Source organism: Colletotrichum abscissum (assembly GCF_030869225.1).
Source record: "Colletotrichum abscissum strain IMI 504890 chromosome Unknown Scaffold_74.1, whole genome shotgun sequence".
Classification (NCBI taxonomy): Eukaryota; Fungi; Ascomycota; class Sordariomycetes; order Glomerellales; family Glomerellaceae; genus Colletotrichum; species Colletotrichum abscissum.
In genome coordinates, this window is record NW_026850519.1 from 37,358 (window position 1) to 61,476 (window position 24,119).

Genomic DNA, 24,119 nt, shown 5'->3' on the forward strand with positions numbered 1-24,119 from the left:
CTTGGCGTGTTGGGTTGTGAGTTGCGAGGCGTGTGGGATATGAGAATGTGGCGGCCGGGGTTCAAGGTGAGCAAAGCGCTATGGGAGAGGTTGAAAGATGCAAGGGGTCGGGCTGCTGTGGCTGAGGCGTGCGGCTGAAGGGGACTCAGAAGCATGTACGGGTAGGTAAAGACCTGTCGTGTTGTGTCGCCGAGGTTGCCTATGCAGCTGACTCTGAGCGATGAAGATGAGATGGTCCCGTAGGGCTATGCATGAGGGTGATTGTTGGCTGTAGCCTCACATGCGTTGGAGATTTGTGGCTTGAGTGATGATCTGCGCAGAGGAACGGCACTATCATGCAGGGGTAGCCCTGAGCTACCTTACTGCGTAGGTACCTTAGATAGGGACTGCAATACCCGAGTCTGCGGCAATCGGTACCTATACTTTACTTCATCCATCCTTGGCGCCTTTTCGTCGCTCAAACAATACTCTAATATAATTATTGTCAAGTCACTCTACTTTGGGCTTGTCCGCCTTGAGCCGCCAGCCCAGCGACTTTTAATCAAAATAACTCCCCGTGTAAGTTCTTGACATGCGACGATCCCGCGGTCAAGACATTCCAACGGGTAATGCCACCTGCCAAGACAAAGCTTCCCAAAAAAAGACAAGAGAGAAAACGGCTGAGCAAACAAGCGTGCGAGGAAACCTGATGCGACAGCAACGGTGACGTGAGAACACACGTACAAAGGGATTGAGGCGATGTCGAGGCTCGGCGGCAAACAGAGCGAGAACAAAGACGGATGGATGGAGAGCATGGGTTCAGTAATACGGATACATCTCTCCTTTGGTCCTTTGGGGTCCTGTCATGCCCTGCCAATGTACTTTTATTGTCGGATGGCCGTCGGGTTGGTGGTTGTTTGTAATGCGTTCGTACCAATGCGACCTTTCTGGCATAGCTTCCTGTTTCAGCTTTCGACATTGATGGATACGATTTGCTGTCGAATGCTCCCGTGCGCCCAGCAGGGAAGGATGCCGTCTGAAAGGGAGACATGATGGACAGAAATGAAGATAACTGATGGCCACGCAGACCGACGCCGCCATGGGGTCCAACTGCCTGTTGGGGACCTATTTGGATTCCCCGTTGTCAGCGCCAATCTGTCGAGCACGAGCCGGGGATAGTCCTTTTATGTCGGTGATCCCGGTGATCTATCTCGCAGGACCCTGAGCGATGAACGTAGGTGGGACTGAGGAGGATGGTCGGAAAATAGGCACTCAGAGCTTGGCCTTCTGAACGCAGCTCGGAATAATGATGAGATTCGGCCGAAGACCATGAGGAATAATCGAGAACAGTATTCGTACAACGCAATGCAAAACGGGAAGCAAACCGGGCCATCGCGCCAAGCGTGAGCGACGGATGGATCGAAGCATTAAAGAAGGCTGCGGATTCCCGTCTAGCTTATACCCTGTACATGAGAGACTGCCTCAAACGCGTGTCGTCCATATGGCTTGGAAGGCATCGTCCAACCCCAGGGCTACTTCGCGGGCCTGACGGTGTTTCGATGCCCACTTTGACAGCGCGAAGCGAGGGTACCTTAGCATCCGGGACGGCAAACTGCAGAAGAAAGACTTGCTAGGGATTGAAATCGAATTGGCACGGCACGCCGGGAGCGAGCGACGAAATGGCGGCGTGTCAGTGTCAAACGTCGAGGTTCAAGACCTTGTGGTCGAGCCGAAGACAAAGAAGGGATTGCCGGCTTGATTTCTAGGTCAACGAGCCACACATAGGGTCAGTCCGCGCTTCCAAGTACTATCCGGCCTAGGTATTTTTTCCTTTTTATGCGATGTGGCAATGACAGCTGACGCACGACAGCGTAATTATCACGCCTGTCTTACTTGAAGGGCATTCACGACCATGCTTCGATGTGAACCGTAAGACGAAGTCGAGTAGTCGATACCCAAATGCATGTTATTCTGGGTCCGCGTTGCTTTCGATGGAGGTGCGGATCCGCCCGAGAAGACCATCTCAGAACCAGGTCGATCATTAATTAGTGTCGGTCTGAGACGGTGGGGCCCAGTAGCTTAGATCCCGCAGTGCATTGCAGCATTAACGAAGAGCAGCAATGTATGGTCTGGATCCGGTGCCCCTTCCCATCTCGATAAACGGCCGCTGCAGGCCGCGAGTGGCGGGAGGTCGCCGACGTTTGTGGTTGAACTTACGATTTCCATGCTGATATGAGGAGGCGTCAATACGGATTGGTCCTAGGAAGGGGAGAGAGGCATGGGACGGTTACGTGAAGAAAAATAGATCAGGCAAACTTTGGTGAAAACTCTGCTGGACAAACTTGGGCTGAGCTGAGTTGTTGATGACATGAGGGCATTCCTTTCTTTTTTATGCGTTGAGGAAACCTACCTCATCTATGGAGTAAATGTCAAGGTGCCGGGCTATTATCGTCTGATATTGTTCTGGTGAAAAGGCGTCTCTGCAAAGTGGCAAGAGCATACAGCACTGATGGGAATGGGCACATTCCACCTCGCTCCGCTGCAAAAGGGTTGTTAGTTGGACGAGAATGACCCCTCTATGGTAGGTGCGAGAGAGACAATTGAACCGTTGGCAGACGGCACTTGGCGAGATGTGCGTTGGGAAGCGTCCCTACCATGAAAGGCCAATGCAATATGCGGGTTCGCTGGCGTGATGCCGGGACCGTGATGCACACACAGTGCCTACCTTAAGTTACCTATGCTCGTGCTTTGCTGGTGGAGGAGTACTCTAAATCTGTGCTACTTGGGACTTGCTGCAGAAGCTTGGACGATGGACCGAGTAGGGTTTAGCAATGATGTCTCCTGCCCGCCATAGACGTTCATCCAAGACGAATCGAGCGTACTTACGCGGATTAAAAGTGTACCTTAAGGTGCCTTATTACACCTTTGGTAGAGACGCAGGCAGGTGGTTGCCTACCTCTGCACTTGCATCTTCCTCGTCGAAGCTTACCAGGTACGTAGTTACGTATACTTCAACAGAGGTAAAAGCACATGCATTTTGCAACATGAGAATGGTGGGGAACGGAATTCTAACGCCTCAGGCCCAAGTCCCTCTACACAATGTGCAAAGAAGTGACGAGGGTTTCTCAATGTACGGATACCTCACCTGGGCGACTGTCAAAACTCGACACTTCGGGTACGCTACATAGTAGACGCAACACCACTTGGCACCACAAGCACAAACAGCTTGCGGCTTTGGTCCCTTGGTTACCAGAAGCAGTCGCAAGTTGCAACGCCATTGCTGCTGGAGTCGAAGCCGGTCCAAAGATCTTCTCAGCTCGACCCAAGCCAGCGGATGCCGCTCTTTCAAAGACGGGGGGACGATCCACTCTTTACGGGTTAAAAAAGTGGTCAGTGAGGGCGGTGAAGGATCAAGACGAAGACGAGGAGCAAGCTACGAATGCCCCGCGCCCTCAACCCCGAGCCAGACGGAACCATCAAGCCGAGGGTCCCAAGACTTTTGTCCAACTCATCACCATCGTGGCCACGCGCCTACCTTATCACCTTACCTAGGTCCGCTTGGGTAGATTTGCTGGCACTTGCTGGAGAGCGTTGGGCCAGGTTCTTGGTGCGGATGGGGTGGGCAGAACTACGCTGTACGCTGTATCGGGCAACATCGGCAATGGCACCAACAAAACGCACCTCTCGGTATCCAAGACAAGCGCATGAGGGGTTGGCTTGGTGCCTCCTTCACCTTAATACGAAATACCTATCCGTAATGGGCAAATGGGTGGCTGCTTGCCCTCCCGTCCGTATACCTACCGCATCTCATTCCCTTCTGATATTAGCGGAAAGCACAGGAGGGAGGACTCGCCCTTGAGACTGAGATGAGCAGACCGGGGCATGGCACCGACGCTGGCTACGTAACCCCTGGAAGTTGAGGTGAGCGTCGAACAAATTAAAGGGAATGGAAGCCGGCGAGAAGGAAGATTGGTGAAGAAGGCCCCGCTCACCCCCGACCAGGCTATTTGTTCCAGAATCCAGCAGCGGCATCAACCCACGTCTGCGGCCTGCACTGGGTTATTCGATACCTTGGTGCCTATTCGTACTCCGTACATACCTTACTGCTTTCCACACAATCCAAGGACCAAGGGAACATGGCTGGACGTTCTTGACCTTCCGGGTTAGGCCATGTCCTCCAGCTAGCACTGCACCAGGCTATCTCAAGCACCCCAACGCCAACCGATCAGGCGCTATCCATTCCTCTGGAACACTGACCAGTACCACCCCTTCCAACCCCAATTATTGCAAAGACCAGCCTTGCAAACACCAAATTAACATGTTGACTTTGATGCGGGAGCAAAGAAGAGCAGAGGCGGCGGCGGTTATGGACTTGTGGTGGTAAACACATCAGAGACCTGGAGGGACCCTCCTGACACGACACGGGCACTCTTCAATTTCTACCCGCCCCCAGCCTGGCTCACCCTGACGCCTAGGCTCAGGGCACGAGGTACGAGACACTTGGTCCAGCAACAAGTCACTTTGATGAGGAAAAGATGAGACGAGAGGCTTTGGAATTGCTTGCTTTTCGACTGCCCATTGATTGGAGACGAGGGGTCCCCCTTTCCATCTCTCTCCTTTTCATGACCCTGTCACTCATTGGGGGCTTGCTGCCCTCGTGAGGTCTTCCGAATTGCTTTGGACAGTAATTATTTGTGAGGATACTTCTCTGCGAGGTTTTGTAAAGTACCTTGGAGTCTACCTCTCTGCTGAGAACCAGAACCTGGGTAAACAGGAAGGGACGGTTCCTGTATATGCTGCAGCTACATCCTTTTGTACTTGCCCTGTGCTTATTAGCCGTACTTCTTGCCCAGGTTCTTGCTGTCAACTGCCATAGATGATGGACGTCTTTGTTCGTCCTTCCATTCAGTAGGCCTGGAGATGGGACTCGGGAATAAGTACTTGTGGATATGGTTGTCGCCGGGTAGATAGTTGGCCGAAACAACCCAGGGCAGATGTTCAGTTTCCTTGCATTCGAATCGAAGATGACAACATGAGAGGTATACATGATAGTAATTGAGTGTCTTCATTCTGAGAGTGTCGAGACGCACAATATCTCAGCATACAACACATGCCTTACCACGCGCGCCTCATACAGCTCTTTCGGTCTCGTCTGTCTCTGCACCTTGCCTTACTTACGTGTGGTGTGTGCAACGTTCTCTTCCTCCAGCCTCCCATTACCTTGCCTCGCCTTGCCTTGACACTGACACCAACTGACACTCGTCAATTCCACCCGTCTGTTGACTCAACTTACCTTTAGGTACCTGCCTTACGCCTTCATCTTTTCTTGTTCTCCCCTCGCTCTCCTCTCGCCCAGATGCTGACCTCATTCGACGAAAAGAAGAAAGAAAATTCAGGGAGTTTATAAAACTCAAAACCCCTAACGCAAGGTCGAATTTGCTGCTACCTTACCCGACCCCGTCCTCCCCCTTCTATTCCCAGATTCAGTCTGGCAGTCTGCTGAGGTGTCCCACTTTCCCGCGTGTGTTCTGCCGCTGATGCACCGCTGCAGCGTGTGTCGAGACCACCGCCGACGCCATCGCTACCTTGCTAAAATAAAATAAATAAAAAATCCCCGACATCTCACTTGTGACCTCCCAGACTATACGGAGTACTGCGTACACAATACCTTACTGCGTAGACGTCCTTGTGCTTTGGTTGGGTCCCGTCACCTTGTCACCTCCTTCTCTCACTCGCTCCTTCCCTACCTTGCCTTGGCTCCGTTATCCTTCGCCTTACTCTTTCCCTTTACCTTGCTGGCGTCCCTCGCCGTCACCTTGTCACCTTGTCCCTTGCCTTGCTCTCTTACTTCACCTTCTTCTTACCACCACTACCACCTGCACCGAAAAGAGAGAGAGAAGAAAAAAAGACCACCACACCGGCACCCGACCCAATCCACGTCTTTTCTTCCCCTTCGTCGTCGCCGCCCCCCCATTTCGACCTCGACCCCGTTCTCCGTCTCCACTACCCACCTCATCTTTCCGCCCTGCAGCAACGGCAACCACCACCGCCACTGCTCCTAGTCTCTTCCATACCTTGCTGCTACTCCGTACCAATACTACTACCACTACCACTGCCACTACCACCACACTTTACCTACCACCCGCTTCGACTCCTCTTGCCCGCTGCCACTCTAACCCCCAACTACCTGCGCCTGGAAATCACACCCGACTCCGACCCCGACCTCGACAAGACAATACACTCGACACGACACGACGCGCCGCGCGATAAGGGAGAGACTGAGAGACCGGTCTTAATTTTTCTTTCCACAGGTCTCTGTTCCTGCACAGGAACATCATTGATCTAGACAATGGTCGTCGCTACTATCAAGTGCGTACATTTTGAGCCTCTTTTCGCTAGGCTTCATTTTCTCACTTTCCCCCCCTTCCCGACACCTGACACCTGACGGCTTGTCGTCGCCCTTTCCACTATTTCGCCTGCCTGCTGCTTCTGCCCTGTCTGCATCGTCGCTGTTGCTTTCGGATTCCACTGCTCCCTGTCGCTGGGAAGGCTTCCCTTCACCGTTGCCAATCCTGACTTGAACTTGACGATCGGCAAATGGGCAGCCATCAAAGCGCGCATGTCACTAGCCACTTCTGTTTGCAACAAAAACTGATTCCCTCTCTCCTCCTCTAGGTGTGTTGTCGTCGGTGACGGTGCGGTCGGAAAGACATGCCTTCTCATCAGCTACACGACGAACAAGTTCCCCTCCGAATACGTTCCGACCGTCTTCGATAACTATGCCGTCACTGTTATGTGAGTCCTCTCCTGCAACACCTCCAAAACAATCCAAGATCGGGTTCCACAAAGCATAGACAAAAGGGTCTTTTCAAGAGATGGTCAAAGGGCGGATGAGCCGACGAGTGGATGAATCAAAAACAATGGGGATTCGAGAGAGAAAAGAAGCCGCAAGAGACGAGAAGTTGCTGGACTTTTGGTAGGCCATTTCGCTAATGGTGGATTTTTCTCTTACGCAGGATCGGTGACGAGCCTTACACACTGGGACTGTTCGATACCGCCGGTCAGGAAGATTACGACAGACTCCGCCCCCTTTCCTATCCCCAGACCGACGTCTTCCTCGTCTGCTTCAGCGTCACATCACCTGCCTCCTTCGAGAACGTCCGCGAGAAGTGGTTCCCCGAGGTACATCACCACTGCCCCGGCGTCCCTTGCCTTATCGTCGGCACCCAGGTCGATCTGCGCGAGGACCCCAGCGTCCGCGAGAAGCTTTCTAAGCAGAAGATGTCTCCGGTACGGAAAGAGGACGGCGAGCGGATGGCAAAGGACTTGGGTGCGGTCAAGTACGTCGAGTGCAGTGCTCTGACGCAGTACAAGCTGAAGGACGTCTTTGACGAGGTATGCATTCTCCCGTTGGATCTGTTGTTTTGCTCTTTTCCCTCCTACACCTGCATATGTCGCAGCTCTAGATCTGTTACTAACATACTACCTCCCCAGGCAATTGTTGCGGCTCTGGAGCCTCCTGCCCCGAAGAAGAAGTCACACAAGTGTCTTGTGCTTTGATCGTGGGACCCCTTGACGCATGGGTCTTGCTTTCCTCCCGCCATGCCCACCCAGTTCTGGCTCTGGCGGCGAGCGGAAAAGCCGAGAACCAGGCTTGGACATTTTCTCTTGCCATCCAGATGCGCGCGCAAACGGTTCTGGGTTTCCATCTTTGAACGGCATTTTGGACCTTTTTTTGCAGCGCGCATGGCATTGGACACGCTTAGGTCTTGATCAGTCACAGCTTTGGACCGATCAAGAACGGTCGTTCCTCGCGAATTAATGGATTGCACTTCCTGGTTCAGCGACAAAGAAGGTTTGGATTGGATCATCTGGCCGCGGCGGTCCGGGCTTCTAGGCATATCTTGGTTGGGGACTGCGAGGAGGACGAATGGGCAAGTCGACGGGCTGTGTTTCCCCCCTTCCATATTCTGTTCACCAATTCCCAAAGTTCTCCCTCATACCATGCCCTCTTACCAAATCCAGCCCCTCATCCCTCTCGCATCCCCCAATACGCCTTGCTCTGGCCCAGATCTTGGTGGTCTTTCTTGCTTCTTTCTACATTTAGGGATGGGTAAATTCATCACGCAGGCAGGAATACTTCGATAGGACAGTTTGGCGATTGGAGTGCACTTTAAATCGATGGTCTTTTTTTTTCTTCGCGCTGAACCCCCAAAGTGTCTGTACGCGCGCAACTTTCCATCTACAGCCACAACCCGCGCGGAGCGAGCACCGATCAGCTGGAGGGCATGGCCTCGTGGGGATCATCACCCACTGACTGCTGATGTTTAACATGCGTGGGCGGATCAGAGCCTCCAACATCGGATCGACAAGGCGAGTCATTCCCGCTTGCTGCCCGCCTCGGTACACGCCATCCGTTCACTCACATCTTTTCTCTTTCTGCACGTTGTGGGGGCACGAAAAGAAGGGATTTGGCAAGCAAGGCACGCACGTTGGAAGCGCGCAAGTAATGGACGGTGGGCAGTAGCTTTTTTGGACCAAAAGCATGCTCAACTATGATGCTGGCGAGCTACCCGACGTTCGTTCCGTCTGCCCAGGTCTCTCAACTGGGATGCCTAACGTTGCCAATCTTATCGTTGGAATGTTCTTTATTGTCCAGCTGCGCCCTCTTGAAACTCTACTTGACCTTTTTTTTTTTTTTTTTTTTTTTTTGCGGCGCGCGATGATTAGCGCAAAGGCCACCAACAACCCCTCACTCTCACTGGCCGCGCTTTCCTATCTGTCTGCTTGAGCGCATGCCCGCCCAACTTCTTGGGCAAAAGTCCAGCAGTCTTTGAAGGGGTCTGAGGTTAAAGAGGGCGGATTTCTGGGGGGTGGACTAGTACAGTTGCTGGTGGTAGGGGAGGGGGAGGGGGGGGGGGGGAGGGAATCGCATAAAAGAATGACGTCGCAGCCTCGGCGTGCCGTCGTCCATCCGAAGGAATCGGTCATCAATGCGAGACAGATGCGGTTAAGGAAAACTTGACAGTGTGCCGTTTGTGTCTTTTCCCTTCCCCCCAACGGGATTTACGGCGTTCGCGTGGTTCAAAACGCTTACGCCTCAGGGACTCCCGGGCCTGTGCTCTCTCTCACTCTGCGTGCGTATTTACAATCGGTTTGTTTGTGTGCCTCTTTTTCTTTCAAGAGAGATGGAACGGCTGATGGATTGATGGAGAGAGGAGAGATTAAAAGAGAAAGAGCGAGAGAGAGAAAGGCAGAAGGAGGCGTTATTGTCTTACCCGCCTCCGAAGCCACACATACACGGCGACACCATCCCCCTTTTTCAAGTTCTCGCTCCAAGTTCTGACGTTGCTTACCTACCTACGAACACACCTGTGGTGCTGCGTACCTAGCCTAGGTAGCGGTGTCTGCAACCGTGACGGAGGCTATGTTCGAGACGCGTTGCGAACGCCACGAGGGCGTTCATGGGGTTTCCCTGGGGAACCTGGAAGATTTGAGGCGGGGAGCGCAAAGGATGTTAAAGTACGTGAGTAATGGAGGTAGACAGGGGGGGTTCGAGAGGAATAATGGAAAATCCGGATGTGGTTCAGGCTTCGAGGGATCTGGGGAGTTTGTTCCTTGGGGGAAGAGTCGCTTTTGTACTAATGTGAGGTATGGCATTAGGTTCTCTGGGCGTACGGTCCAGGGACCTTCTGCAGCCCACCATCTTCACCTCATCCACGGACCACAACTTGGGACGCTGAAGATGATGAAATAAACGAGCACCTAATATCGCACTTTTGCGATTGGGCGTTTTCTCTCGCTCGCTCTCGAGGTGGGTGTCCCACCACCCCGACGTGCCCATCCTTAACGGGAGACCCCACCTCCCGGGAAGAGATCGGATACCGTGTAGTTACATATCCGGGCTCCATGATCCCCACCGCGCGCCGGCGGCCAGGAACGATGCACCACCGACCCCGCATTGCCCGCCATATTACGGTCTACCTCTACCTTACTACTGGCATCCTGGAGAAAGCCCGGCGCACCGCATCCAGGCGTTTTAGTCTAATGCATTCGTTGACAATTTATTTCCTCACTCAGTCTACACTACCGGCATCGGCGGGGTTCTTCGCACTCTTTTCGGACGATAGATGCCCGTTATCGACTGGCTGAGGAAGCTCTCCTGCAACCCCCACATCAGACCTTCCCCGCCGGACGTTCTCCGCTGGGTTTACTGAATGCCAAAAGGTGACAAAAGTCATCACCTTTAACCCTGGGTTTTCCTGGTGACAGCCCGGATCTGATTACCGTGTCCCACCATGTACGTAAAGTAAGCTCATAACTTTGGGGCTATCGAGTAGGGTAAATATCGTCAGATGCAATGCCCGTTGGCCAATAATGAACAAGCAATAGGCGGGATTCAGTGCAAGTAGAAGATCCATTATGTATATCCCCCGAATACACGGGAAGCGAGTTGTCGGTCTAGCCATTCGAATTGGACAACCACAAAGGGCGCGTGCGCGCGCAAACCCGCGCCGGGCCGGTCGAGGTGTGTGACCCGTTCTGAACGCTTCCGGTCCCCGATATACCTTGGCCCGGTTTCCCTCGTTTTTAAAAGGAGTTGCTTCTTTCCTTTCTGATAGACTTGCCCTGAATTGAGGATTCTCTCATCCTCGCTATTCTCGTCATCACCTGACAACCCCTCTCACGACCGTTCTTACTTTGTGATTGTCACAACGACTCGGGTGCCGGAAACATCACAGGGGAAAAACAGAACAACAACGAGACCTAGCCGTCATGAAGTTGACGTCTCTCCTGCTGGGCTGCTCGTCAGCCCTGCTGGCCGCCGCGTGCGGCAACCACGGCGACGAGAAAGAGTGGACCAAGGCCGAGCTGGACGAGTTGGAGGCTAAATGGGGTTTCGAGGTACGTCGGATGGATGTCTTCACAAGTCGTTGACTTGCTGCTTGGTGATGAGATGAGAGAATGGAGGGCTAACTTGATATTTGTTCAGTGGGGTTAGTACCAATCACCGGAGAGGAGAGCAAATGGGTTATGAGAGGAGAACATTGAGGGGCTCACGATGTTGATTCAGGATTCACGGGCATCGGCTCTTTCGCTCATCTTAAGCACGTCAAGTGCCTGACGACGCCGTCCGAGCTGTACGATATCGCCATCATCGGCGCGCCGTTTGACACGGCTGTCAGCTATAGGCCAGGTGAGCGGGAAACATGTTCCCCTCCTTCCCCCTTTCTCTCGCCACGCAACGGCACATCTTACACCTCACCAACTCACAATCGCTGCTACTGCCAACAAGGTACTGACTGGGTTTCAAAAGGCGCCCGCTTCGGCCCCCGCGCCATCCGCCAGGCCTCGAGCAGACAGACGTCGTTCCGCGGCTTCAACCCGCGCGCGAGCATCAACCCGTACGCCAACTGGGCCACGATCCTCGACTGCGGCGACATACCCGTCACGCCCATGGACAACGTCGTCGCCGTGGAGCAGATGTCGGCCGCCTTCAAGGAGCTGGGTCAGCGCAGGCCCGTGTCGAGCTCGCTGAGCAGGCCGAAGCTCATCACCCTCGGCGGCGACCACAGTCTCGCGCTGCCCGCGCTGAGGGCACTTAGGGAGGCGTACGGAGCGCCGTTGAGGGTGTTGCATTTTGACGGTGAGTTTTTTCGTGTCCCTGTTGAGGTGGAGCGAGACGGGCAGACGGAGCGAAGGAATGGGATCACGTCACAGATGCTTGGGAAAGAATGGTATGGCTGACGTATATCACGAAATACACAGCTCACCTGGACACCTGGCACCCGGCAAAGTACCCCTCCTACTGGACCGCAACGCAATTCAACCACGGCTCCATGTTCTGGATGGCCGGCAACGAAGGCCTCCTCTCCAACGCCTCGAGCCAGCCCTCGGTCCACGCGGGCCTGCGCACCCGCCTCTCCGGCACCGACTTCACCGACCACGACGACGACACGGCGCAGAACTGGGTGCGCATCGCCGCCGACGACATTGACGAGATTGGCACCGCGGGTATCGTCAAATCCATCATGGAGACGCTGGGCACCGAGGACCCCGTGTACCTGTCCATCGATATCGACGTGCTGGACCCGGCGTTCGCGCCTGGTACGGGCACGCCTGAGCCCGGTGGCTGGACGACGCGCGAGCTGATTCGGATTCTGAGGGGCATCGAGGGGTTGAATTTGGTGGGTGCCGATGTTGTGGAGGTGAGCCCTGCGTATCAGAATGCCGGGGAGGAGACGGCGTTGGCGGCGGCGCAGGTTGTTTATGAGGTTCTCAGCTCGATGGTGAAGAAGGGGCTTGAGGGGATGGGGAAGGAGGGCAAGGCTGCTGCTGCTGTTGTAGATGAGAAGGATGAGTTGTGAGTTGGTTGATTCGGATGAGATGGAGTTTGGCATTTGTAAAGGGAGTTGAGAGGGGAGGGGGGTGGTTCGTTCGCTGATAAGATGCAGAACGCAGGTCTCTGGATGTCAGGAAGAGAAGTGGAATGAGCAGGAGGACTTGTTAAACTCTGGCATGTTCACCGGAACGGCAACAGCTCGAGTTGGGTACTATGGACCTCCATAAGACGCTGGGTTTCTTAGGGCGACTTGTCACGTCAGCCATCCTTATACGAAGAATGACAAGAATGAGTAAATGAAATAGACAAAAGTCATTGACGATACACCATATGAGATGGCACCAGCTGGGACTCCCACGAGTGATTCATACTCTGTAAGTATATCTCAATAGGTGCATTGTGAAGGTTCCCGATATCAAGATTCCCCTTTCCCGAATCTCATCCACAGCCTGAGGTAATCTCGACTTATAACAGTTGCGGGCAATCTAAAGCTTTCCTCACAAATGATGTACCGTACGCAGTAGTATAGTGTACCGCTCATTCTGCACCCTCTACGCTTGGACCAAAATAACGAGACTTTGTTCAGTTCACTGTTTTCAGCATTCTCACCGCCACCCCAAGGTGAGTACGCAAACCGCCTTACCGTCGCTTTGTCCTTCAGATGCCCGAGTCAAGGGGGGATAGACCCAGCAGATGAACCTAGATACGGTTACGCACCCGCCTACCTTCCTATCTTCGGAGCAAAGTTGGGCGAGACCCAACCTCATCCTCAGCAAATGCCAAACGGGCGGGCGCTCATAAAAGAAAGAGGGCCCCCGTACCGTAAGGCCCGAGCTCCCTTATCTCTGAGCAATTACAACGCTCAATTGGGAATTGGGCAGGGTAATGTCTTTTGAAAAGCACCTCAGTTCCCAGTGTCCCTCCACTGGGCGGTGATCTCAGGGAGCAAAGGTATCAAGGGGGTAGGTGTAATTGCACTGTAACAAACCCCAGACACTGGAAAGCCAACGGAGGTGACTCACACAGCTTCGAGCAACATGTCAGGTCAGGTCCGGATAGTCTGTGTTAGATAAAAAAGGGTTCTGCCTTTGACTGAACCCAATTGCACGACTTTCTCCTGTAATACCAATTCCTGATTATTTTCTCTCTCTCCCAATTGTTGTTGGCTTTGCGGTTGCAAGTGACTCACGCAGCACAGTCACAAAAAAGATACCCGACGCTGTACATCAGACCAGGTCACCCTCTCCCCTCACCCCTCCGTCCCTCCCACCAACTCAATCCGAATAATTTACCCCGCCATCCAGAAACCATCCCAAAAATTTCCCAAAACTTCGACTGTACACAAACAACCGGCTTTTGAGTCAACAGTCGACGGACGCAACTCCTTTCTCTCCCTAGACGTCAAATAATCCTCGACCACACACCATGGCCGCCCCACAGGAGTTGGCTGAGCGTCCCAAGACGGAGGACAAGGTCTACATCGACACCGACGTCGGCGCCGACGAGCCCTCGACCCAGGGCACCGAGTCCTCCCCCTTCAAGTCCCTCGCCGCCGCCTACATCGCCAACAACGAGTCCGTCACATCGCGCCACTTCCTCACCCGCGCCTCCAAGACGGGTGACGACGAGGCCGCTCGCCTCGAGTGGAAGGAGCCTGCAAAGAGCGCCGTGAAAAAGGCCCAGTCCGCCCTCGACGCCCACCGCAAGAAGCTCGTCAAGCAGGCCCAGATCGAGGCCAAGGAGGAGGAGCAGAAGAAGGCCCGCCAGCAGGCCCTCGAGGCTGCCAAGCAGATCGTCATCAAGGAGGACGAGTCTCTCCCCGAGGCGAAGCGCATCACCATCGCCGACAAGACCGTCGTGCTGGGCGAGGGCGATAAGAAGGGCGACCGCGTCAAGATTGCCGGCCGCATTCACAGGCTGCGCGCCCAGAAGCAGGCCACCTTCATCACCCTCGTCGACGGCTACGGACACCTCCAGTGCGTGCTCCAGGCCGGCGACCTCACAAAGACGTACGACGCCCTCACCTTTGCCCAGGGAACCTCCCTTTGGGTCTACGGCGAGCTCAAGAAGGTCCCCGAGGGCCAAACCGCCCCGGATAACCGTGAACTTCACGTCGACTACTACAAGGTCATTGGCACGTCGCCCACGGACGAAGATGCCATCACCAACAAGGTCTCGCTGCTGCAGAACCAGTGGGACTCCCAGATGCTGGACAACCGCCACCTGGTTCTCCGCGGTGACAACGCCTCCGCGATCATGAAGATCCGCGCCGCCGTCGAGTGGGCCTTCACCAAGACCTACAAGGACCTCAAGATCACAAAGGTCTCTCCCCCGGCTCTGGTCCAGACCCAGGTCGAGGGCGGTTCCACGCTCTTCTCCGTCCCCTACTACGACGAGGCTGCCTACCTCACCCAGTCCTCCCAGCTGTATCTCGAGACCGTCCTCCCCAGCTTGGGAAGCGTCTACTGCATCGAAAAGTCCTTCCGTGCGGAGCGCAGCTTGACCCGCAGACATTTGTCCGAGTACACTCACGTCGAGGCGGAGCTCGACTTCATCGAGTTTCCCGACCTGCTCGCCCATCTCGAGGAGGTCATGTGCCGCGTCATCGACAACGTCCTCGCCGACGAGGAGATCGCCGCCTACGTCAAGGAGCTCAACCCCGACTTTAAGAAGCCCGTCCGCCCCTTCCTACGCATGAAGTACACGGACGCCATCGACTGGCTCAACGCCCAAGACCCCCCCATCCTCAACGAGGACGGCGAGACCCACAAGTTTGGCGACGACATTGCCGAGGCCGCCGAGCGCAGGATGACCGACATCATCAACAAGCCCATCTTCCTCACCCACTTCCCCACAGAGATTAAGGCCTTCTACATGAAGAAGGACCCCAACGACCCGCGCGTCACCGAGAGCGTCGACTGCCTGATGCCCGGTGTCGGAGAGATTGTTGGTGGTTCCATGAGAATGGAGGGCTACGACGAGCTCCTCGCCGCCTACGACAGAGAGGGAATCCCGTCAAAGGACTACTACTGGTACACTGACCAGAGAAAGTGAGTTTACTTTTTCCCCCCCCTCTCGAAGCTGTTGTATAGACAAAAAAGGACAACGATTGCTGACAACTGCTTTAGGTACGGAACCTCCCCCCACGGCGGCTACGGTCTCGGCCTCGAGCGTTTCCTGGCCTGGTTGGCCAACCAGCACACCGTCCGTACGACATGCTTGTACCCCCGCTACATGGGACGTTGCAAGCCTTAGAGAAATAGCCAGTGTGTGTGGTCCGGTGTTGAGAGGAAGAAAGATACAGATACGAGAGTGATGAGAGGAACGAGACAGGGGAAGAAAGGGAAAAGGAAAATCGGCCCGGCGTGCTTCACAAAAAACGCTGCGGCAGAGGTATGAGAGAGATCAATCAGGTTCCCGAAGGGAGGGGCTTTCCAAATGGTTTTTTGACAGCGGTTTGCTGCAAAAGGGTAACCAGAGACGGTGTCGGTGGGCTTAGATAGGAGTTTTACGGAATATCACAACCACAATCTCCATCGGAGCGCTGAAACTCCAGTGAGAAAGAAGACAACAAAAACGCATGAGCTATCTGCCGCAGTGATTCAAGCAAGTGAGTAGAGATTGTGACCCAGACGATTTGAAGTCTCCCAATCTTCCAACGGGGGTGAGAAGGCAGTCACCTCAGCCGTGTTGCTCTGCGTTTATTACGTCCCAACATTCAGCAAATCGCGTCTCCTGACCGACGACGACGGCGTAGCCTTTCCCCATCCAGGGATCCATGCCCTCCACGAGGTGGGAGCCCGAAAAAAAAAAGAAGCTGTCAAAAGTCGAAGCCAAAGTCGCGAGACGCAGCGAGCCTAGGCCGAACCCAACACGAACTGCCGGTAGGAAGCGTCAGACACGAACTCTCTCTCTCCTATTTCTCTCTTCACCTAATGTTCGATGGTGTGTGTAAGAGTCTCGAATCATTGCCAGACCGAGGCCCCGGCTCCGAACGGGATGGTGCGCGCCGCAATGGTCGACAATTGGGGGTCGGGACTTCTTGTGATCCGTGTTCGTCGCGAGCTTGCGAAGCGGGCTGGTGAAAAGTCCGGACATGGGTCAGAGAGCCCTTTGCAGCTCGTGCTTGCTCGGCCGATCTTGCGTTTGAAGCCACCACACATCGGACCTCCTTCTCGAAGGACTCGATGCTCTCCCGTCTCAAAAGGAATGTCGGGCGGCGAAGAGTGGTGGTTACAGGCTACCTGTAATTCAGATCATGTCTGTGCAGGTAGGGTCGTGCCGGGGAGCCGAGCGTTTGACCGTGAGTAGTAGGGAGAGGTGTAGGTGGCCCGATAAGACATCGTGATAACCTCGCGTGTCTCCCGACTCATCTGGCCTGCATCAAAGGTCCCAGAGCCTTGAACAGCCGAGAAGAACTCGTTTGCCTTTCTGGAATGTCTGACGCCCGAATATCGAACCCGACCCAGAGTGATGTAGCCCAAAGCGGCGGCTCAACCGTCGTGCATGGAAACATCAATCTACCGTTGCAGCCGCAGACGAATACGCAGATCGCGTACGCATTGACGAGTCTGGCGATCGATCGCCCCGACTTGTGTGTTAAGGTGACGGTCAGCAACATCAACAGGCAAGTGAAGACTGCAGAATCGAGCACGAAGATACTTGCTGAGCAACATCTCAGTCAGCTCCTGTAAACAATAGGAGATCAGGCGCCCTTGGATGAGGCTCTGGCCTGTGGTTGTCAGTACTGGCTGGTTGCGTAGACATGACTAGTTGGTCGGGAGAGGAGGCCTGCAGCGTAGCATTTAGAGAGGCTAATTGCGAAGCTTAAACCTCGAGCCTTGCAGACACCACAGCAATAGTCGCTGCACACGAAGAGTTTCTAGGGCTCATGCCGGACCAAGGCAACCAATCAGCTCTACGCTACTGAGTATTGAATAACGATGCTGCGATCGGCGCCCATATTCTTGACTCGAGGACAGTCTTGAGGCCAGCCCCGTCCTGATGTTCCAAAGACGAGGCGCGTATCCTGTATAAAGGAACGGATTTTCGGGAGAATGTGATCCAGGGAATCGTCGACACTCCACAGGATACAGGTAAGAAAGACAGTTGTGTGGTCTGTTGATGATCCGATGTCAGAATTAATTGGATCAGAAATGACTTGATGCAAGGCGGATCTAACGCGGCGCTGCGGATCCTGCTTGCAGCTGGCTACCGGCTCAAACTTCCATCTAGGGGGCACGGCCGTTGTACTCGGGATTCTGGACCGGCGGCAATGAACTGCCTTGGTGCTATGTAGGACGAATACATGTCGCGGCTATGTAAGGCACAACTACGAGCGATAAGCCTTTACCAACCACTTCCGTCTTTTTTTCCTTTGGATCCGGTCGGCAAGGCGTGGAGCGTAAAGTTGTGTTTGAGAAGTGCGAGGGAGCATCGATAAAAGTTGTGTGTGTTCCGTCAACAGATTTCACTGAATGGCTCAGGGAGACTACAACGATTGAGACGGAAAGTTGATTTATGGATCGGGCTGATCCCGAGGCCAAGGTTTCCAGCCATGACGACTTGTGGGCGAGGTAGGTCAAAGATAAAACGCATCAGGTAGCGGTGAGCTCGGAAGTCTTTTGAACGGTCAGAGATGGCGATCGTGTGCCATTGTCGCCAGGCAAAGGATGCAGTGCTCGACTGCCCCTGGGCAATGCTTGGTGCCAAGCAGTTTCGAGGTTTGTATCCATATCGTGTATTCAAACTTGACTCTGCCCGTCGTTTCTCTCGTTGCCGGTCCAGGCCAGGCTGGCCACGGATGGCAGACACAATCGAAAAGCTGAGCCACCAGAGACGGAGCCGGGCTGATTGACAAGTTCGAGGTCACGAGCTTCTACTCCGTACTTGATTGTCCCAAAGCTTCTGTGACAGTCTGGGGTTATTTTCGACGAACCTAGGCTCCCTGCGGCAGCGTTTCATCCGAATAGCTGGAGAGATGTGGAGGTTAGGGGGTTCGATATTGGAACACGGATGCAGCAACCACAATTGCAAGGAGTAAAAGCGGTTGCAAGGTCGAAGGAGGAGGCTATTCCGACGACAAAGCTGCTGGCGATCCGTATTCCTGTGCACTATTGTATCATATTAGAGGTGTCCGTTCAGGGTATCCGTAAGGGCCGAGGAATGCTGTTCCTTGCATAGTGCAAAGCCACTAGCTAACACTTGTGCAAGGTACAGCGAAAAGTGTCCGTAGTTGGAGGCTCTACTTTAGTCTGCGAAACCCGTCGTACCGTGGGGAAGCAGGCTCTGCGTGTGATTAGTAGACTGCATCCATAGTGTACCCGTACCCACAGAGCAATGTTGGGTCTGGCACGGCGACGAGTTTTGGCAATATGTAACGTGGAGTCGGATAATGCTGTGCGAGCCTCGTAAGAGATGGAGAACCGAGAGCGTGATGGGCAAGGCGAACATCCAAGAGTGTGGTGGAAGAGATTGAGATGCAGCTGATGCAATTTCAATTCTTCATCAGAGTCGATGCAAGACAGGGCCTATGGGGGGCGGCTTGGGCTAAGGGGGGACACATCCAATATGGGGAATCCGAACGAGCGAAAGAACGAACGACAGCTGGACAGCATGCCGCGCAGCCGCATGCCTGACGCTCCAGGAAGTCAAATACTGTCAGACCCGTGTCTTGTATTCGTACGAAGTACCCTCCCCAGAATCAGAAAGCAGAACGCTGTATCGCCATAGCTGATGAGTACCGTAGTCGGTATATCTGAAGGCAACTGTCTATGGCCATGATGAATAAAATACCAACTGCCGTCTATCAATACTGGGGGAAATCGTGGAGGGCAAGAATGTCTAGAACGCCACCTTTCTGTTGCATTATACCATCGAGGGACGAAGTCGGCCCAGCTTGTAGTAATAGAGTAAGATACAAAACGGTCAAGCTATGAATACAACCTCTCACTGCGTAAGTAGGTAGTGTGCAGGTACTTGCTAACCATGACCCCAGCAACGGAAAGCGAAGAAAAGGGGTGGAGCCACGTGAGCCAGCCTGCCAGAGGTTGAGAACAGTGAACAGTGAACTCTGGCAAGTTTGGGTGTGACGGTGTCTGGCTGCTGTTGCTGGCCAGTTCCATGATCCATCGGCTTGGGGTGGAGGAAGAGAACAAGATGAACCCTTGGAGGTTTGGAGGATGGATCGGGGAGGCTGTTCAGAAGGGGACAGACCAAGCCTGAAAGGATGGTGCCTTCCCCTGGCTATGCTTGTCGGCCAGGTGGGAGGCAAGGGGAAAAGTAGGGATGGGAGGCTGGAAGGGGCCAGGTGGAGGGGGATAGGAAGGTCCATGTTCCAGGGGGCCACCCGCACGGAGCGAGGAGCTTCGCGGCAATGTACCGTCAAAGTAGCGTATCAAAGTGCCATGTCGGGTGCGGCGCGGTGTCTTCGGTTAGACCAGGGGAAACAGAGTATGTACCTCGCAGGCTCGCCATGTAGTGTGAGAAAGGGTCGGGAATCTGCGCGAAGAAAGCCCCCCCCATATAGTTGGAATGCAATATCCGCATCTTGGCTGCGCAAAAGCACAAAATCTCCGTCCAGATCGGAAGCTCACGGTATTATGTATTCCAGGACAGTACTCCGTACGACGTACGGATATACTGATGCCATCGGGAATGGGATCAACTCTGATCAGAGCAAGGTTCTTTGGAATGTCCGGTTGTTTGCCCAGATCTCAAAGTAAAAGCCTACGACCGGAGCTCAAATGTTTGAACTGCGACCAGTTCACGAGGCTCTGGTTGCGGCCTGGCTCCGACTCCGAGCATCGAGAATGGGGGACCAGACCGAGGGGTAATCCGAGGGATGGGGGGGCCAAAAAGGGGACCAAACAGGGGGGAGATGAAAGCTGCTCATGTGGATAAGGACGACTACTGCGTAAGAAATCGAGGCGTCGTATGGCTGGTGACAACGGACGGGTGGGCGGAGAACGGGTGTAGGCAGTATGGAGATGTATCCGGACTGGCGGTTGGCTGGTTTGTTGAAAAGAAGTGTTGATGACCAAATGGAAAAGGCTGATGATTATCCGTGTTATGTGAATGAGTGTTCAGTGCTGTTCCATTTTGCAGCGCTCGCAATATCAACTCAATCAGCCAAGACGAGACTGGCACGGCATCCCGTACCAGTCATAGCTGAGTCGATATAACTATGACTTGTCTCGCCCCAAGAGTGTGAACCAGCGAGCGAGCGAGCGAATGGGAGAGTGAGCATGTTTCGTTGGTTGGTTCCCTCGAGCCTTGGCCATCACCAAGCGGTATCGTAGGACCTACCGGTACCTTACTGTATAAAGGAAGGCTAAGGTAGGTGGTAGGCTCCCGTTTCTCCGTTCATGATTCGGCAAGTTGGACTGGCGGTATTGGCGTACGCCAAAATACCACGGTGACGGTCGATGCTCGAGTCTCGTGGTTGTGGCTGGCCCTACCCGCCGCAGCTGGCTAAAATTGACGGCGGCTGCAGCTACCAATGTCTGGCAACTTTCGATACTCGATTACGGAGTAGTGCTGGCTCATCAAGACAAGTCAGGCACGCCGCGCAAGTCGACAGGTAGGTACCTACGGACACATAGTCAGACATTGAAGTTGGTGAGTCTGGTTTGGCCCACCTGAGAGTCCTCCGTACCTACCTCACCTTGTACTACGACTACTAAGGTATCCGTAGATATCTTTCAAGGTGGTGCTTGCTGCAGCAGTCTCCAACGCAGACTTGCATACAAAGTAGATCCCAATCAGGATGAAGGTGGTTGAGTGCCTCCTTGTCGCGCCTGTCTTGTCAATTATTAGTGCCAGTTCGACGGTTGCCGCCCTGAAGATCGGAGGGTTCCTTAGGAAAATGGGGCGAGCTGTGGCTACGAAGTATGTACATATTCTGACTTCTTCAGAGTCGACTTGCTTGCTTGCCACCTTGCCTTATGCAATGTACATGTCATGTACGGATGTACCTTGCCAGAGGCTCTATTAATTGTGCAGATCGGCCTGGTCAGCCAGGAATATGCTGTGAGCAATACGTGCCCACAGCCCGCGCGGGCTCGTCTACTGAACCGGCCCCATCTTCTCTCTTCATGGAAGAAGACTCGTCCTGGACATGGACAGTGGACAGGACACGATTCACTGCAAGCTCATCCTCGTCCCCCACTGTTCTGTCAGTGTTGCGAGGTCAGAACCATAAGGTACACTACCTTATGGAGCATCTGTACCACAAGAAGGTAAGGTACCTTGAGGTGAGCTAAGATGACTCGTCTTATTGGCCCCCGTATCGCAGCGTGTGCCCCCCCCTTTTTTGGTCTTTCCCCTAGAATGCAACCGTGCATAGCGCCCAGAAGGGGCCATCACGCCGTTGAAAGTATCTTTGATATATAATCTCCAGAGCGAGGTACACGAGAGAGAAGAAGGGGGCCGTCTTATGCACCTGGGGAAGGGCCCGTTGGCATGGGAAATGTCACTTGGCAGATGCTCTGGAGGTATTGCCCTGGAAATGAAGACAGACTAGACACAGAAGTCGGGCGGTCCGGCAAGCCGTTGATCATTCATCTAGGCTCCTTCTAAGGGCTTGCGAACCGGCTGTCTAACCGTCAGGAACAGGCCAAAGGGATGTCAGTTGTCCAGGTCAAAGATACCACGGACCGACAGTGTCAGGTTCCTGTCATGGGGAACTCGTGATGGGTGGGCGGATGGACCAGATGCTGCTCAGAGCCAAAGCCGAGCCAACGAAAGAGCAACGCAAGACCAACGCAAGAGAGGAAGGAAAGGACGTAAGCAGAGCAGGCTCATAGGGGCCAGACCAGAGCCAAGTCACCCATGTTGTACCAGCAGAGCCGTGCAGTGGGTGAAGGGGAGAGAAAGGAAGCAAAGATACATGGCAACATGGGATGTTTAATCATAGCACGCTTCACAAAGCACGAGCACCTTTCACCTCTAGGCTCTGGGTGCCTTGCGCAACTCTTCTCTTTCGTCTTGTTTTCTTCTCTTTGGTCCAGGGCCAGTCCCTCTTTGACGACGGCCTCGGCCATTGATGGTCAAGGTGAAAGATCAAGGGCTATCAATCAATCAGCCTTTCGCTTCTTCTGCCATTCACCCACCCCCCTCTCTCTGTTACAACTGTCAGCTGTCATTAGGCCTTCTAGATCCTCAGAACAGAGAGCAGCACCCATCACCCATCACCCATCACCCATCACGAGTACTCCGTACCTTAGCAACCAGCTGGAAAGACGGCAGAAGCAGACCGAGACAGAGACTGTCCTTGTCCTTGTCCATGATCCAACCCATCCATCCCCCCGGGCTCGTAGTTCTTAGTCTCTCTGGCTTCTCTCTGATCTGAATCTCTCTCTCTCTCTCTCTCTCTCTCTCCTCTGGTGACTGGTGGGCTCTCGTGCTGTGGGTTCTCCTGCCGTAATCCCTGGCCCGTCTCATTAAACTTAGCGCAGCCAATTCTACTTTCGACCCTTTTGGGTAATCTACCGCCTACACGAACCCCCCCGTCCACTCTCTCCTGGTCTCCCACAGTCCACCACTCGCCCTCCTGCTACCCTTACCTCTCCTCCCGTACCTCACATATGGAGTAGGTACCTCACGTACCTCACGTACCTTACCTTACGCTGTACCGTGGTCTGTACCTTACCTACTCCTCCTCACTCCGCTTTCACGCCTTTGCTCACCTCTTTTTTTTTTTTTCTTCTCCTTCCATCCCTTCCACCTTGCGCGTGTGTGCGTGCTCCTCTCTCTCTCTCTCACGCTCTCTCACTCTCGCTTCCTTGAGCTTTTCTATCCTTCTTTCTTCTCTCCTTCTACTGGCTCTTCCCTGCTCCTATTCTTGTTACCTAACCTTACTTGTCTCCCTCCTATTCCTACCTCCACCCTTGGACTTCTAACCCCCTAACCTAACCTCACCTCTCTTTCTCCTCTTCACCCTCCCGTCTCCATCACCTATACCTCCCTTCTACATCCTCTTCCTCCTCTTCACCTCCTCCCTCCGGCCGCCTTCATCCTTATTCTTACATCTTCTATTCTTCACCCTTTCGGCTATTTCGCTCGTCGCCGCCGTCGACTCACTGGCCTATGCGATCGTTACCGCTGCTGTTGTGTTGATCGACACTTCACCTTGGCTCCTACATTCGTTGCCCGTATATCCTTCGTCCATAATTATTTGACCTTCACCCGGTCTGCCTGCAAGGAGTGATCAGTCTCAGCACCCATCTCAACACCGATCCGATCCGAATCCGACGCTCGCTGATCACCTGCAAATTGTTGCTTCGACCTACTTGCTATACGACTTGCTCCAGGCCAACATTGCTCCGACCCCGACAAACTCACTCGGAATACTTTGCACCACATTGCTTTCTACGGCAACAACGGAGATACCCAGGCTTCTAGTCGCAAACTGTCGCCGCCGCCTCAATCTTGCCGCTGCCTGATTAGGTCTTGTTGCTTCGATCCATATAATTCACAAACTTCGACTTTGGCACCAGGCACCCTTTCGCCACACACCTCACCAAACGGCCCGTTGATAGTTTGGTTTAACCAAGCTAGCACCATCAGTCTCGCTCCACCTTTTGTCTTGGACTCTGACATCGTTGGCTTGCCCCTTGGACGGATTTTGAGAATACCCAATCACACGTTGAAAACTACGGTATTCCTCGGATATCGTAGCATTCCAACGCGCCAGTCTTCGATTCTTCGTGCCTGCTCAGGGCACGTCTAATCTTTCAAAACGGCGATTCTATCTCAAATCGGTCGGGACAGCCTTGTCCCTCCGCATCTACTCGGG

The 24,119-nt window shown here is 53.9% G+C and overlaps 5 protein-coding genes across 5 annotated transcripts; 4 read left to right on the forward strand and 1 right to left on the reverse strand.

Moving 5' to 3' along the window:
- Positions 1-1,857: 1,857 nt before the first annotated feature.
- Positions 1,858-2,001, reverse strand: CABS01_15810 (uncharacterized protein; the record flags this gene model as incomplete). Its single annotated transcript, XM_060549144.1, has 1 exon — positions 1,858-2,001. One exon carries the CDS (start codon positions 1,999-2,001, stop codon positions 1,858-1,860), a length of 144 nt encoding a protein of 47 aa, XP_060390918.1.
- A 1,077-nt stretch (positions 2,002-3,078) lies between these two features.
- Positions 3,079-3,531, forward strand: CABS01_15811 (uncharacterized protein; the record flags this gene model as incomplete). Its single annotated transcript, XM_060549145.1, has 1 exon — positions 3,079-3,531. The coding sequence occupies one exon, from the start codon at positions 3,079-3,081 to the stop codon at positions 3,529-3,531; it is 453 nt and encodes a 150-aa protein (XP_060390919.1).
- A 2,797-nt stretch (positions 3,532-6,328) lies between these two features.
- Positions 6,329-7,539, forward strand: CABS01_15812 (cell division control protein 42; the record flags this gene model as incomplete). The annotated part of the gene is made up of 4 exons (XM_060549146.1): positions 6,329-6,348; positions 6,655-6,774; positions 6,996-7,374; positions 7,474-7,539. The coding sequence occupies 4 exons, from the start codon at positions 6,329-6,331 to the stop codon at positions 7,537-7,539; spliced, it is 585 nt and encodes a 194-aa protein (XP_060390920.1).
- Positions 7,540-10,755: 3,216 nt separating this feature from the next.
- CABS01_15813 (arginase) lies at positions 10,756-12,549 on the forward strand (the record flags this gene model as incomplete). The annotated part of the gene is made up of 5 exons (XM_060549147.1): positions 10,756-10,884; positions 11,089-11,176; positions 11,297-11,626; positions 11,749-12,343; positions 12,435-12,549. The coding sequence occupies 5 exons, from the start codon at positions 10,756-10,758 to the stop codon at positions 12,547-12,549; spliced, it is 1,257 nt and encodes a 418-aa protein (XP_060390921.1).
- A 1,198-nt stretch (positions 12,550-13,747) lies between these two features.
- On the forward strand, positions 13,748-15,577 carry CABS01_15814 (asparaginyl-tRNA synthetase; the record flags this gene model as incomplete). Its single annotated transcript, XM_060549148.1, has 2 exons — positions 13,748-15,372; positions 15,451-15,577. The coding sequence occupies 2 exons, from the start codon at positions 13,748-13,750 to the stop codon at positions 15,575-15,577; spliced, it is 1,752 nt and encodes a 583-aa protein (XP_060390922.1).
- Between the last annotated feature and the right edge of the window lie 8,542 nt (positions 15,578-24,119).